Source organism: Chelonia mydas, chromosome 1 (genome assembly GCF_015237465.2).
Source record: "Chelonia mydas isolate rCheMyd1 chromosome 1, rCheMyd1.pri.v2, whole genome shotgun sequence".
Lineage (NCBI taxonomy): Eukaryota > Metazoa > Chordata > Testudines > Cheloniidae > Chelonia > Chelonia mydas.
This window is the reverse complement of record NC_057849.1, coordinates 197,064,937-197,081,860: the sequence shown is the minus strand read 5'-3', so window position 1 is coordinate 197,081,860 and position 16,924 is coordinate 197,064,937. Positions and strand designations below refer to the sequence as shown.

Sequence of the window (16,924 nt, the reverse complement as noted above, 5' to 3'; positions counted from 1 at the left end):
ATAATAGTGCAGACCATCACATTCTCATATTAGCTAGCAAGTTTTCTTCTTCCTAAAAGACATCTCTCTCCACAGAAAGTCATCTGCTAAAATCTTGCTAAGGGGGGAAAATAATTCTACCAAGATGATGCTGAAATATTTTTAATTCTTGCATTTGACCATTTTAATACATTTTGGTGATTGGTGTGTTAGAAATGGATGAGTAGATGAAAATACATGATGAATCCAAATTTTCATTTGCTTCTTTTTGTTCTCTGCATATCTGTGACAAGTTGATCAGATAAGTCCAAATTCATACCTGGTATAACTCCATTCACATCAGTGGAACTACACCGGGGAGGATTGTGACCTATATTGCATAGTTACTGCATATACTTACAGCATCTTTATTGTAAGGTGAACCTCAGGAATGGATCAGTTAGCAGCCAGTTTCTTTTCATTAGCCAGAAAGGGATGAATCCAGCCTGCTGTTTGCAAATAACTATGAAAGAGTGAGAACCAAGGATCTTGTGGCCACCAAAAAGGACCAAACTGTACTACATTAAGTGTTGTACACTTCTGACCATTCTCTCCAGGATAGTTGCCAGGAGTTATATTATACAGTCAATGTACATAGGCAGGTGAGAATCGATTGTCAGTTTGCAACCCTCTTATCTATGAGAAATGGAGATCTTTTCCTCTTTCAGGAATTCTTCCATTTATTGACACCTGTGGAGCTAAGAGCCTGTTGTTTTGGAGAGGTGCTGAAAAGTTTGCAAGCATAGCAATAAACTGAACCAGTTTGTGAAGAATAGATGAGCCATTCTCTCTGATACTCGCATTGTTTTTGTTCTGCCTCAAAAATAATGTCCTTTCAGGCTTCGTTTGACATCTCCATGATGTTGAACAGATTTGGAGAAATCACCAATATTTTGACAGGGTTCCTTGGCAATGAAATGTTCATGAAGCTCATCTGTCATAACTAGCCAAAGCAGTGGAGGGGATGGATACATTACTGTTACAATGTTAATTCCTAGTCATTTTCTTGGTCCCTAGTGGGTGCAGTGATGGCAACTCATATTTCAGTGCAGGGGCGTTGGCGATGATAATGGTTTCTGGGAGTGGATTCACCTTTATTCGACTGCAATTGCAAGACAGTGTCATTCTGTCCAAATGTTTTTCTTGGTGACTAAGCAGCTGCGCTCTTGCTGCATTGGCCATCTTCAATGACTGCTGCGGCTTGTGGCTTCAAAAAATTTCTGAAGGGAAGCTTTTTTTCTTCTTTAATTCTTCCTTTATCTATGACCTTGTTCTCCTTTTTTGAACTCCTAACTCATACATCTGACTCATTGTAAGTACAAGGCTGTGTCTTAGTGTTGTACTCTTGGCACATACATTTATGAGCCTGTTTCCGAGCTCACACTGGTTTCAGTCGTAGAAGTAGTACGGTATATATTTTCGGACAGCACCCAGAGTCCCGAGTCAGGATTGGGGCTCCACTGTGAGTAGTGCTGTACCAATGCAGGTATGAAACAGTCCCTACCCCAGAGGCCTAACACCAGTGTAACTCCATTCACCACAGGAGAGTTCTTCTTTATTTCCATCTGCGCAAGTGAAACCAGAATCAGGCCTCAAATATTTGTCTCCCTTACTCATGTCTGACTTCTATAGGGTGATAGGAAATGTTTACACACTTTGTAATTTTGTGAGGCAGTCAAATACAATAATGATGGACACTTTATATGAATGTAGATAGACAGAATTGGATGTGATATAATGTATTTTCAAAATTTGAATAAGATATTTTAAAAATGTAGTAAAGGAAAATATGTACATTATATATTAGACATACCAGGTTTGTGTGAGTGAGATAGTTTTTCTTTTCTATGCCTGTGCATAAATCTAGGCTTGATGAGATCTTTCTTAACAGCAAATAGCCAGGTCTTCTGTTTTATATCTTAAATGAAAGTCAACCTCTCCAGTGGCTGCTAGCACAGTGTTGGGCCATTGGTGTTTGAGCTGACACAATGAAGAGCAGCACATTGTGGCAGGAAGGATCATTTATACTCTGTGGGATTTTGGCAGGAAGGGACTTGTTCTTTAGACAGGGGAGACTTTGAACTGGGAACTCTCATTGCAAAGGGGAAAGGAATATCAGATACTGACCGTGAACACTACTTAAGAGTCAATCCAATCAGTGACGCAGGAGCACAAAAATTCACAAGAGCCCCTTGATAAATTCTCCTCTCTGGGCTGCTAGTTCTCCAGGAACTGACAATTCAGTGTATTATGATGGGATCAGGACTTTTTTTAAAAAAAAATACCAAATTCCAGCTTAAGCAAAGAATTGCGGCTTAAGCATGGTGAAATGTTACACTGTCAGATAAAAAAGTGGGGGGAGGGGGGTGGCGGCTAGGGAAAGAGATAAATACATACAGATAAGTAATAGAGATTTTGTATGACAAATACTGGGAACATGATGCAGCCTTTACTATAAACATGAATTGCTGTTCCAGATTTTGATAGGAACCCTTGGGATTCGAGGGAAAGTATTTCTCTCCAGTACTTTTTACAAAGATGTATTTATGAGAAACTGGCCTTTACCAGACTAAAGCAGCATCCCAGTACATCTCATTTAAATGGTTTATCTACAAATATCCAATCCATAGAGGAATGATTGTCTGAGTTTCAGGACCACATGTCTGAAATGGATACACAATGCTCCTAGCAGGGCAGGGGAAAGGCAAGTTTCCCTTCATTGGTAGTATTTATTAAAGCTCTATCTGCTATGAACAAACCACAGTCTGGTCTTCTTACAGGGTGCTCTGTGCTTCTGAGATTTCATGTTTTCTGAGGTTCAAGTTCTGCCCTCTGTTGTACAGGTGCACTGTGTGCAGTAGTACACACACACACACAGAGAATTCTGTCTTCCTCTCCCTCCTTGGTGCAAAGCAGCACAGCTGGTTATCTACCGACTGCTCGGAGGAGGGCCCAACTTCTACACTGGTGTCCGCAGTACATATTTGTCAGGGTGCATATCATACCATTCCGAAGGATCAGTATCATTCCTACTCTAGAGGACCTAGAATCATTTATTTGTGCCACTAGACAGCTCTTGAACCTGATATGCTGGATAGCACCATCTCCTTGCAGTTGCTTGAAGAATATCACCCAAATATGTTTCTGGTTGTCTCCAGTTCCAGAAAGTAATAATGACAAAGACCAAAACTATACTTGGCCTGGACAACCCAGATTTAAAATATCTCTCTGATCAGGAAAGTGGCTGTAAAAATAGTCCCTTCTTATTCAAGAGATCTGCCCTATGTGTGTTCAGAGTCAGATCTGCTCCTTTTAATGACATAAGCAAGTTCTTACTGCCATTTAGTCCTGCAGAATCAATACCACATGAGGACAGCAAGTGGAATTATTTGCTGCCTCACACATCATCAACAAACCAGTTTGCTGGTTATGATATAAGAGGCAAAAAGAAACAAAGATTTTCAGATCCCAGTGCAGGTTTGCAGCACTGTCGATCTCAAAAATCAGCTTTTGACTACAAAATTGAACCCATTTGACCATGTATCACTGAGAGAGAATAACTCCAGATCCGGACATCAGATACTGAATCTCTGCACAGAAATGCATAGCTGTTTTGCTGACTGACCATGGCATCTAGATCAGGTGAGTCTTTTTATCTCCAAACAGGGAGTAGAAAAGGAGTTGTCGGGTGTCTGAGGCAAAAGGCACTAGAGTTAGGGACAGAGACAGAGGGGCCCTGCAAGAAACAACCCCTGGAAACAGCCAAGATCAGGTCCAAGAACTGGCAGGAAGCTTATGTTTGCTATTATTTAAGTTAACAAGAAAGGAAACCACAAGAAAGTGGATAAGTCTAGATTATTTTGCTTGTGTGTACTGTGTTAGGAGCAGAGTAGGAACACCACCTGTTTATGTGAAATTTAAATAATAGGCTTTGACAGACCATTTCTGATCGATGGTGCTGATTAATGAACAGCTCAGGTAAGGTAGCAAACAAATAAAGATGGGTGAAGACACAAATTACAGAAAGGGAAAGAGCAGGATCAGAGCATCAGGATGTGGAGTTATGGTAAAGGAGCCCATTAATCATCAGCACTATTATAAAGGACCACATTTTGTGCTGACTTTATGTCCCTTGCAACTCTACTGAAGCCAACACAGAAATTGACCTTAAGTGCACCTCTTAAATTACAATCTGAAGTACCTCACTGCTGTCATAAATGGATCTTCTTTAATACAAATAATGAAATGATTAATGTGTTGTCCTCCCTCTAAAATACTAAATAAGATTTGGGTGGGTTGGAATACATGTAAATATGTATAAATATATATAAAATACCCAAGTTAGTAACATTAATGGAAAGTTTTTAACTAATTCTTTGTACTTCCATAGTGCATTCATGGAAGAAACTCAGTGTCTTCAAAATCTTAATTAAGCTTCGCAGCACCCCTGTGGAGTAGATGTTAATATTCTTCTTTTATAGCAGAAGGAACCAAGGTACAGTGAGGCTATGTGACTTTCCAAAACTCACACAGTGAGTCAGTGGCAGAATCACAGAGAGAACCTAGGAATCCTGACACCCAGTCCCCTGCTTCCTTACTGTTATTTGTGAAAGATGTTTTATGCTTCAAAATCCATGTCATCTGTTGGCCTTCCCATCTGGCTCAAGACCCATTTCCTAAAGTGTTTCTGGATGCTGCTTTCCCTGCTGTGTCTGTCTGTCCGTCTGTCCCCCCCCCCAGTCCTGTGTCCCGTTCCCCCCCCCCGCCCCCAGGTCTGATCAGCCTTCAGTTTCATTGATTTTGTATTTTAAATAAAATCAGCTGTGTCAAGTATCCCACTACAGCATTTTTTAATATTAAATCGTTAATATTTAATCATTACTAGTCTGATGCGATTAATGCATATTATTGAACGAAAACAGCCAAGCTGTTCAGGCCATGCAAGAAGCTCTCAAGAAAGGAGCTATGAAGCTGGCTAAGTGTTCTGGGACTTACAATTTTCTTCATACTCTTCACCCAGAGTGGATTTTTCAAAAGTACCTAAGGGAGCAAGGCTCCTAAATCCAGTTGACTTTCAATGGGAGTTCAATACCTGATTACCATCTGTGATTGTGAACAGCCCATCCCCAACATCCTTTCTTCCTGCCATGTTTGGTTATGAACCACAGGGTGAGTGCTGGCCACACCACAACCAAGGATCTATTAGATTAGCGTCCCAAACACCAGAGGCACAACAAATGACACAGAAAGAAAGAGATGTAACAAAACACCTTAGACTTGACTTGTGTGAAACTTCTAGGCAATAGACATTTTGTCTGGCTGAAGAAGGACTGGGGGCCTGAAAATCTACTGTGGGAGTTAAACATGCAGATAAACTGTATGATTGGATCCTCTGTAAGGACTTCAGGATTTTGACTGTAAAAAGGTGGGGTGAGGGGCAGAATAAAAGACAGAATGACATGGATGAAATGTACATAGAAAGCAAGGTCGAAATTAATAGAAGGGGAGATGAAGGGTGTGTGGAAAACAAGGTAAGCAGGGAGAAGAATTGAAAGGAAATCTTATGCTGGATGTAAATATAAATGAAATCTAATGAAATCTAAATGAATGAAATCTAAAACCATGCACATATTGGGCATCATTACACCCTTGAAATTCAATCCTTGATGTTTGTCACTGTGGTTTGTGAAGCTTTCAAGCAAATCAGGAACTGACTTACGGCTCCACTCCAAACATAGGTTAAACTCAGTGGTTCTGAATAAGTTTTGTATTGAGCTTTCAGATTTGTTTAAATATGAAATTCAAAACAAACTTTAGGGAGGGGTGTGTACCTACAAAAACTGGAACCTCAGAGAAAATGTGTGCTTGAGCCCCTGTGAAGTGTAACTGCCAAGTGGTGCATCGTCTGTCTATACAGATCCAGCTTGCCATTAGCCGTCATTATTACAAAAGGTGTATGTTAAACTGATCCTGAAAGTATACTTTGTGAAATGCAGTATTACAGTGTCATCTGAAATGCACTGAGAGAATACTTAATTGTATTGGTAGGCACTCATTCCAATGTATCTGCTCTATTAATTAGTGGTTTTGAATATTATTGTGATGAGTTTCCTAGCATACATTCAGAGTAATGCTCAGTAATGTTAATTACCTGTGAAATAACAGTGACACTTTGTAACATTTTTGTTCACCTGTGGGTTTGTTTGATTTTGTTGATAAAGCAGATACTCGTTTTTCTTCACTGATCCTACTGAAAATCCTGTATTCATGCAAGTAGCACCTTTGTGGGCAGGATTGGAGACACTGATGTCCATGGAGCTACTTGCATGAGTAAAGTGAGCAGGATTTAGCTTGTCATCTGGATGTTGATTTAAGATACACTTCCATCCTCCACAGTCAACTACCAAAGGATTATAATAGTTAGAGAAAGAGAAGCCCTATTAGTCTAGTCATGGATTCAATCACAAAAGATTTCAAAAATCCCCGTATTTCGTAGAGTTCCGATCCAGAGATTTGGTCAAGCCAGTTATAAAAGCAGGAACCATTGCAAAAGTCAAGTCTGGATACTGAATTCCCCCTTCTACCAAATATCAAGGATGCTCGGTTCTGAAGGGTTTTTTGGGGGCCCATTCTGTATTAGCTCATTGAGTTTACCCCCTCCTCAGGGCAGCATATGGCCTCCAGAGAAGACATTTAAGATATAAAACTGCTACTAAGGTTTGATGTTAGCTGAAAGACTGAGAATAAATTATCTCCCTGGTTGGTTTTTGTCACTAAAGTAGCACCCACTGGTGTCCAAATGAGGAAGTAGGTGGAGTTTCTGCCTTTGGACTGATACACTTTTATTTTAGCCACTGCTTCTGTGATACAAAGAAAGCAGGAGGAGAAAGGCAGGTCCTTTTCCTTCCTTCATCTGTATTTTAGCTTAGAGGCAGCTCTTTCTGTCTTCTCCTCTGAGCCGGGTTAGATCACATGATGGGAAAAATTCTGGTGCCCCTTCTACATTAGGGCTCCTGCTGTTGCTCAGTGCAGCTGCAGTCATAGCAGGCAACCTGCAAGACCAGGAAGGAATTCTATTGTGTGGCAGTTTGCTGCTTGATTTCCCCTATCTTACCTACCCAAAATAGGTTGGATGGTTAGGCCATGGAGATGAGGGACCGGAATCTATCCTCATTTATAGCTGGGATTTCCCAGATGTAACAGAGGACAGAATTTTGCCCTGCTAGGCCTCACTCTGCCATATAGATGTGGAGAATACTGATTAACCTTGCAGCAAATTCTCTCACTCTTGATAAATTATTAACAATTCCCCCATCTCCTTTCCTTTTGTTTCTTTCCAGTACAGACACAGCCTCTCTCTGTCCCCTGCCCCAATGAATGTCTGCACTAGGGCCAAGGCTTGGAGTGATTTACCTGAAGAGTAACACCATTTGGAAACCACTGTAAGTAAATTTTATGTCCTACAAAAGATTTCTTGTTTCAGCAAAAAGGAAACAAAAACAAAAAACACCCGAAAACCTTCAACACCTGGCCATTGCTGGTGAACACAAGCTAAATTTTACATTACACATTTACCTGGGAAGTAAGTGGGGTGAAAAACAAACCAGTAAAAAAGTTGGTAAGTATTGGCCTGGTGGTGTAGTTCAGCAGTGGTTTGACCTCTTTGCATCTTCTAGCTGTGCCCTGCTCTGGTAGGAGTCCCCTGCCTATTACTCAAGTTTAATGTGGTGTCTTCATGTCTCTCAGTGGTGTTTTGCCCTGTTTTTTTATTAGATTTCTTTGTCTTTTGTAGAGTTACTAGTCTGGTGCAATCATATTATTTCTTGTTGCAGTTCCATGCAGTGCAGTTTGGTTTCCCTGCAGCTCGTTAAAGTTTTGAGTTGCTCTTGTCAAGTCTCAATGATTCTTGTAGTTCTGTATAATTCAGGCTGGGTCTCGGTGTGTCACTGGAGTTTTGCAGAAGCTTGGTTGGACTCTGTGCTTCTCAGTGAAACTTCCTGATGTTCTCAGTGGGTTTTCTGTCTCTTGTAGTTTCACAGTGTTCTGAAATGAACTCTTACCTGCTGCCCTGGAGGGCATAATCTTATAGTTTTAACCTGTAATGGACAGATCTCTATTCCTCTTAATATAGGGGTTTTTTTGTTTTTTGTTTTTACTGCTCTAGTGAAATTGACTTGATTCTCACTTGTAGCTTCCTGCTTCAGTGCTCAGGCTTTTTTGCCTCACACTATAGTTTTATCCTGCTCGGGCTGGATCCCCGTGCCATTCTGATCAAGTCTCCCTACCTCCCATCCCAGTTTTGTGTTCCTTTCAGATTTTTCTGTCTCTTGTAACTTTTTGTGGTGCTGCTTTCAGAATTCTGTGTATCTTTCCATCTTAGTTTTGTGGTCAGGTATCTGGTCAGACTTCTGTGCTCCTCTCAGGGTGGGTTGGTTGGTTTGTTTTTAACTGAACATACGCATCTCTCTGTCTTGCATAGTCAGTTTCTAACCACACATCACATATTGTCAATGTCACATCTGAGAGAGGGTCAGGACTCACAGTGAGAAGCACTGATATCAGGAGTGGCATGAGTATCGTACATGCAGGCGGGAGATGAATGTGTAGTGAAACACTCAAAAAATATTGCTTAAAAATTCTGATGAATAGCTTGCTCTCTCCTATGTTTTTAAATCCGGAAAAGCCAGATGTCTCGATCTTTATATATATATATATACTGTGTGCACTAACTATGTTAATGCCAAATTATGACTCAAAAAGCCAGTGGAATGCTTGCTTGGGTACTACAGATGCTCCTCATCAGGGGACAGTGGCTGGAGGGAGACATTATGCCTCTGTTAGGTGTAATACTTGGAGTGTGGAGGGCGGAAACTCAGTCAGTAGCAGTCTTTGTTACATCATTAGCAATCCCCTGGCATTGTCCTCCAAGCACTAGCTGATATTCCAGGGAGCAGGGCTTAACCATGACCCAGCCCATCCAGACACACTCCTTCGGGTGTGTAGTGCTGCTAGCAATGCTAACATATCCTTGACTATGCGGAGCGTCACCTGGGGTCATGTGCCCCCCTCAGATTTCTGCTAGGGTTTATTTGCCCTGCCCTGAACCCTGCTGCATACCACCAGAACCTTTAAATTGTGCCCTTCCCCCCCACCACTATCAACAGTCATGTGGCATCTCTGCTTGATCCCTTGTGCTCAGGGAGTGCAAATGGCCTTATTACGACTGCCTCCTTTACAGGTGCACTAGGGAAGGCAGGGCCCATTCTAACCTTTTTGTCACCTCCCTTTCCCAGTGCATTCACACAGGAGCAATCATAATTTGACCATTAAATAATAATTCATCTTTGTAGTTATCACTGAAAAGCTTTACTCTAGAGAATGTGAAAGGCACCTGCTCTGTATTTTCTCTGCTGCCATAGCACCCCAGCCCTGCCCACAAATAAGTCCCTTTTCTAGAGGCTGGAGAGTTCAGCCTCCACCTTTACCAACTCACCACCTCCCCATGCTAACAGATGCTGATCTGAAGGGCCCGAGGCATCTTGGTTACCTTTGGGCTCACCTATACCTTGCTCAGTTTAGCTGTTTGGTAGTGGGTTGTGCTCTGTGATGGGGCTCAAAGAAGTAACTAGTAGAAACTCATAAGAAACCACTCAGCTGCCCTGTCTCATACACTAATCCCAGATCACGCTGGACTGAAGAGTAACCAGGAGAAATTGAATCTTTTCAATAACCTACATCAGTTGAAATGGGTTTGATATGCTTCTAAAAGTGGAGAACCTCAGACACAGAGCATTTGGGTCCGTTTCCAGAACTGGGACTCGGGCTGATGTCTGTTTCAAAGGGCCTCAAACGTTCGCTAGCTGACATGTGGGAAATGCTAGCAGCTGAGCAAACTAAATTGCCTGTCTGTGAGGGAGACCAGACTGAGAGGTTTGCTTGTTGTGACATGTTAATACATCTGGGGGAAATTAATCCCAAACACAGATAATTGTTGTGAGGGAGAAACCTGGGGAGACGTAATGTTTGAAAGAGACTGAGGAGGATTGCTGGACAGCAAATTGTGTGAGTTTGCAATGCAATATGGTAGCAAGAAAACTAAGTGCAATTTTGAGTTTGAGAGGCATCCTGACACAAGGAAATAGTCCTTCCTACCTGTATAGCTCTGAGTCTACCACACCCAATCAGTTCTGATCCGTTCTGCCTTTAAAATAGACAGACACAAAAAATTACGCTACTCTACATTCAGTACCTAAAATCATGTTGTAGCTTCATTATTGTGAGATGTCAGGTTTCTAGACCTTTATGATAGAACACTGCAGTACTTATATACATAAAAGGGGGGATACTTTGTTACCAAAAAGATATTGGCACTTCGGCGGGATCAGAGGCTGGAGGGACTGATTTATAAGAAAAGTTTGAAAGACCTACTAAATAAGTGCAATTTGGTTAAGTGATGATTAATGCATGGTGGGGACTTATAACAGTCTATGGATATTTGAAGATTATACAGCCAAGAAAGAAGGGGAAATATTTTAAGTGGTGAATATCATGAAACACTTCCCAAAAGATGTATCTGGCTGTGGAAGAGTCTTCCAAAGGAATTGTGTAGAAGCCTCATTACAAGGGCCATTTAAAACTAGACTGGATGACACCATACTAAATGAACTCTGAGGAACAATCCTGCACTGACTAGTTGAGTAAGATAAATAAGTCTTCGCCGTGTCTAACTTCTATGATTCTATACATCAGGGCTATCTACCATAGTGTCCTTCCCCCAGTGTCTTGGCCCTGTTTTCCTTTATAATGAGGATAAAGATGATGATGGTGCCTTGAGTGTTTTCAGACTCAGCTTCAATGACTGGAAGAGCTAATATTATAAACCACAACCACATACAGAGAAAGAGCATGGTCCTCCCTGGGGATCAGACCTGGTACCACCCGCACCTGGGGCCTGATTCATAGCCTTATGAAACTGAGTAACTCTGTTAGCCGGCAGTAAATAGGCTGTTTGTTACTAGAAGGCAACATGATCACATGTACTGAAGTAGTGCATTACACTGACACCCACAGGTGAAATTGTTATGTGGTACTGCTAAGCACTGTAGCCAGCTCAGAGGAAGAATCTGGGAAGATGTACAAACTGCAATGACGTTGGAATACTCTACAGTCACTTAGAGAAGCTGCCCCTCCCACCAAACCCAAACCACAGCCATTGTTGCCTCCTTCTCCCATTTGTTTATGCACCAGCCAAATCCAGCTCTTCCATTCCTTTTGACACAGCCAACCAGCGGTCACATTCTGAAGCTTCTGACTAAAGTGAGACAGTGCTCCAATTTACCTCCTGGAATAAGGAGATAAGAACACGTTGTGTAATAAACGGTTCAGGATTTGCTGCCTGTCCATAGCACTGACTATAGGAGTCTAAGTTTGGGGATTGGAGAAATGGGGAGGGGACCGTTCATAAGGCCTCAGGGCCTGGGCTCCTACATAGGTAGTTTCTGATCAAAGTGAGTGCCGAGCCTTGTTTCTAATAAGTTTTCTCTAAATTCTAAGTTGGCTTTGATGTTTCCCTAACTTGAGCTTCCCTCCTCCTGCTGGTTCCCTCTCATGTGTTTAAGTTACTTAGATACAGGGAAAGCTCTCTGATCAGTAAGAAAGGAGAGGAGTAATGCTGTGAACACTTATTTCCCTGGTGCCAGACAGCATCATTGCCTCCTTTCCCTTTCCACTGAGTACATGTAGTAGGGCCACAGCATCCTGATTTGGAATAGTTTCTGTTGTGAGGGCCTCCTGATAATATACTGTCTCCCTTGAGAGCAATGGTAGCAAGTAAACCCATTCAGAGAGGAAAGAGATTGGAGATGGGGGTAGAGGATGCTATCCATAGTGTCACTGGGGCCACAGCCTATAGTGGACTACATCCACCCTGACTAAATTGGCCTTCAACATTGGTTCTCCACTTGTAAGGTAATTCCCTTCTTTTCATGTGCCGATATATATTTATGCCTGTATCTGTAATTTTCACTCCATGCATCTGAAGAAGTGGGTTTTTTACCCACAAAAGCTTATCCCAAATATATCTATTAGTCTTTAAGGTGCCACCGGACTCCTCTTTGTTTTTTTAGCCTATAGTTAAAACATTTTCTAATCTGCCTCTGTACTTGATTCTGAGTGCTTGTGATGCAAGAGAAGTAGAAATTATTTAGCAACATGGCACTCAGGCTATTTCTTCACTGCAGAATTAACTCAAGTTATCTACACTTGAGTTAACTCCTCTCAAGTTAGCCTAGTCTGAGTGAGAGCAGCCACACTGCAAACTAATACTTGAGCTGCACAGAGTGGTTGGATTAGCAACACAGTGTGCTAGTGTTAGCAGCTGATAAATTGTGCTAATATGAGCTGTCACCTATACTCTATGACGGGTCAACCAACTCAAGTTAAAAGCATCAACACACTCCAGCGCAGGGTTTGTGTATGAGGATGGGACATAAGTTAGGGGCAACACTTGAGTTGTAACTCGGATTAAGTGAGGTGAAGACAAACACTTAGATGTTGTAAATCTGTTACCACGGATGTTTATGACCACGGATGTTTATTACTATGCCATATGTACAGCCACTCCAACTACCCTGGCCCCCCAGATCCACTACTGGCTGAATAAGAACTGGGCATTGCCTGAAAGCTTCACAACTAACAGTGCTGGGAAAGAGACTTGTGTGTGTATGTACATGTGCAGAGGGAGGAAGGTACTGGGAATGAGCGGAAGGGGGGATATTTCTCTACGGGCCCTAGGAAATGTGACAAGAGTTAGCCTGTGAGGATGTTCGAAGTGCTCTCATGGACAAAAGGTATACTTTCCTTACTCAAGTTTCTAAAATAAATTGCCATGTGGCAATAGACTGTGTGACCAGAAGTAGATTTTAGCAGCAGAATTGGTATCCAGATTTCAAGCATGCTGGAATTTTGAGGGCTGAGATGCTGAGATGCTCAATTTATTTTTCAGACCTTTCTCTGTATGAAGTATACTTAAAATATTTCAAAACTGTCTGATTTTCATGCAGTTTACAGTGATGCAGTTCTTGCCTCAGTTAGTCAAGTAACTCTGTTAGCTTCAGTTGAGTTACAAATTTGGAATAACTCAACTGAAGCTAATAGAGTTACTTCAGATTTACTCTGGTGTAAGTGAGATCAGAATTTTCAACATATTTGTAATATATGTTGTTCCCTACCATGTAGTGTATGGCACAGAGTATTCTCGACTGCACTAAGCCTCTGATTTTGGGAAGGGTGGCTCCCCCAACATAAAATACAATAAAGCTGCCAGCACCACTGGGGTTAACAACAAATCTAACTCAGCCTCGATTCACCTAGAACTCCCATCTAAAACCCTGGAGCAGCCTCTTTGGAAACAGAAACATAAGCAGTGGGAAAACCAAAAAGTTTTTGTGCTTTTCATCCAATTTGGGAGATCCAAGCAGAACTGACCAGCACAAGACAGGTGCCTGCAGCCATGTAGTTTTGTCCACTGAACCCGATCACTAGGGCATGAGGAAACCCGGGGTGCTTGACCTGGATTCTCCAGGCCTCTGTGTGTGTGTACTCACCCAGTTTTGCTTTGTGTTTGTTTATGCAGTGTCTGCCTTTTCTTTATTTCTTTTTCTTTTTCACATTTTCCTTCCTTTTTTCTATTGTTTTACTTTGGGTTTGGGTGCTCGGTTGGGTTTTATTGGTGGGGGGGGGGGGGCCTGAGGGCGGGCCTGTTTAACTTTTTTCACTTGAGCTTTCATTTTCCAGCTGAGGAGACACTTCATTGGAGTGTGTAATTTTAACACTTACGGCAAAGAATTTAAAAAAAAAAAAAGCAGCAGCTTGGCAGACTAACCTCTGGCATGGTGACCAGGAGGAAGATTCTAGGGAGGTTTTGTCTCACTGCAATGTAGCCTGGAGCCAGATGGTGCTTTGCTGCCCTCTGAAGGTGACAAGCTAGAACTGGCAGCCACCAAGGTTTGACAAGAGCTTCCACATGCTATGCCCTCAGATATGCCAGGCTTATATAATTCTTTTATATAACCGGAGACAATGTTCTCGATTAATGGCAAAGTGGCTTTGCTCTCTGTTGCGTGATAGATGCTCTTTCTTTCTTGTGTGTCTCTTTCTTGTGTGCGTCTCTTTCTCTCTCTTTTTTCCCCCCCTTTCTGGTGCTTGGACCCTAGAACAGGTTTTGTAAAATCTGTTAAATAAAAAGATAGGCAAGAGGCAGGACTATTTCTCAAAAGTATGATTTTGCTGTCTTAATGAGCCTGTATCTTTGCAAGACACATTGAGTGGGGATTTTGGTGGTGGAGAATATAGGAGAAATCTGGTTGTTTTGTTTATTTGCATTTACCAGGGCAATAGGCACTTCAGAAGGGGCTGCTGACATAGCAACCATTCCAGCCGTTTAAGGAATTACGGTGATGGATGGTCCGGTGCTCTGTTTGTAGGATGGTGCTGTGATGTGGGGAAACTGGGTAAAACAACAGGAGAACCTTCAGTGCTTCTGTAACACAAATGAAGATCTCCCTGGGTAAAAAGTAATGCATAGCTGTTGTTGTAGAGAAAACATTTTATTCTTCAACAGTTATTTGTGTTTTAAGTGGGCATCAGTCTAGGCCAAATAAGAGCTTTTGAAATCAGGTTTCATTCGGTTGTACCTATGAACAGCAGTATGTGACACATCCTGCCATCAAGGCAGATAGTACCTGAGTTGCTATGTTTACCCCCCATAATCTTCTGCTCACTTCCATGAGCACTGCACCTGCCTGGATCCAGACATACAGTAGGACAGCCAGTCTGCTGACCAAAAGTTACAAGTCATTGCTTCTCCAGGACAGTGATTTTGCAAATTAAACACTGCAATTAGAGCTCCAGCTGTAATTTACTTCTCTAAAGAGGGAGGTAGCATTTTCTAGGATTTAAAGCACAGAGATCTGGGCTTTTTTCCTTTCTGTGACAGACTTGCTGTATGCCCTTGGGCAAGTCACTTTCCCTCTTCATGCCTTAGTTTTCCCACCTGTAAAATGAGGATAATAATGCTTACCCACCGCACGTGGGATTTTTGAGGCTTCATTCTGGATGTTTCCAAAGTGCTTTGAGGTCCTGGATGGAGTGCACTAAAGAAGTACAAATATTAGACTTAGTAATTAAGGGCTTTCTTCTTTTAAGGGAGGTAGAGGAAGCCAACATGCAGTGTGGCTATTGCTGGTTGTGTAAGGTTCCAAATCTTATTGCTTCACCTGCATAGATGATCTCTGCCTCTCTAAATTACCCCCTTTCACCATCCTGCACCCATAATCTTCTTCACAAAGAGCCAGCTTAACTTTCACACTTCTTGAACTGGAAACAACAGTGTTTATTTGTTTTCCAGATACATTTACTATATATTTCTGTATAACTTTAAATTCAGAGTGATACAGCATTGGTCAATATTTGTCACATGGAGCTCAGACTGTGTAAAGTACTCAGACAGGTTTTAATTTATATGTAGTCAGTAGGGACACAATGGGGAGCTTCTGACTTGGTCTATATGCTTTAATGTGGTCTCAGAGCCATTGCATCAGAGTGAAAAACAAGGAGCAGCTTGTTTCCAAACAAGAGGCATGGAGTCCTCCCTGTTACCTCCCTTTAAGGAGAGAGAAAAAAAGAAAGTTATCTTTAACAGATTCTAAAAATGCCTTTTCCCAAATATGCAGTTAGTCCCTTCAAAGGTTTCTTTGTTTATTTTCAGGAAGAAACCCAAGACAGCTGAAAACCAGAAGGCGTCTGAGGAGAATGAGATTACTCAGACGGGTGCATGCAGCGCCAAGCCAGGCCTTCCCTGCCTGAACCTTGAAGCTGTTCCACCTCTGAGCCCAGCCCTCACCCACTCATCACAGTCACCAACAAACCTGCCCGCACACACAGGGTCATCTGATTGTGAGTACACCAATGTACTGACGAGTCGCTGGGAGCTGGTGAAATACCATTCCACACTCTGGACCAGCTTTCCCAGCCTGTTGTGTGTTGTTTCCATAATGTCATCAGCAAGGCCTCATCAGCCTTTCCCTTCTCCCTTTTTTTGGCCCGCTTATCTTCAGAATATTTTCCAGGAAGTTTTCTGTGATAAGATCGTGATTATTCAGTCAGCCTAAGAAAGCTGAGAGAGTTTCACAGATCAGGTATGCAAGGCTGGCTCTAATTTCTGTGAAGTAATATGTGCATGGCTCCCCACCAGCTCCCTCCCTACCTAGGACTGGGGTTCCTCATCTTCATGTAGCTGTTTTTCTCTTCATCCCCGCTTGTCTTCTGACTGGAACCCCAACCCCACCCCAGGCCACAATGGAGGAGAGCAATTAGGGAATGCAAATCTCTAGCAGACCCCGGGATACAACAGGACTTCAGGCAAAGAATCCCGGTGATGCTCTATGAGGTGGATTGGGTTTAGGGTGTTGGGGACCTGGAAGACTCAAGGCCCAGTGCAACCAGATAGGCCAGACGCCTTTGCTGTTGATATGTTTTCAGTGTATTAACTCAGAGATGGGTCAGCACAGATTTCCAGGCCTTTTTAAAATGTTCTTTTCCATTTCATCCAGGACACCAACGCCCCCCCCCTCCCCCGCCCCCCCCCCCCCAAAAAAAAACGCCAAAACAAGGAAATGAGCAATTGGAACTGGATTTTGAAAAGGCAGAAATACACAGCAGATCTTCAATATATTGAAATTTTACCAGCATCCCTTCATTGGGTTATGTCAGCCCTCACTGTCTCCATTTTTTAGGGGACATAGTTTACCTCTTTTGGAGTGGTTTTAAGATATTGTAAAATTTACAAGGGGAAAAAGAAGTAAGATGAAAAAACCAGCTTCCAAGAACTCAGAAGTCAGCTAAAGTT

At 42.2% G+C, this 16,924-nt stretch overlaps 1 protein-coding gene across 14 annotated transcripts in view; it reads left to right on the top strand.

Annotated features, from left to right (window-relative positions):
- ZBTB20 (zinc finger and BTB domain containing 20) overlaps window positions 1-16,924 on the top strand; it is a 668,337-nt gene that overhangs the window by 591,477 nt on the left and 59,936 nt on the right. For 11 of the 14 annotated variants that reach the window (XM_007062083.4, XM_043538678.1, XM_037909131.2 and 8 more), the window contains 2 exons: window positions 7,359-7,460; window positions 15,785-15,972. In XM_007062083.4, the coding sequence (XP_007062145.2) occupies window positions 7,396-7,460; window positions 15,785-15,972 (253 nt within the window). In that variant the 5' untranslated portion in view covers window positions 7,359-7,395. The remainder of the gene's footprint in view (window positions 1-7,358; window positions 7,461-15,784; window positions 15,973-16,924) is intronic. The other 3 variants (XM_043538684.1, XM_043538685.1, XM_043538682.1) reach the window with 1 other exon arrangement.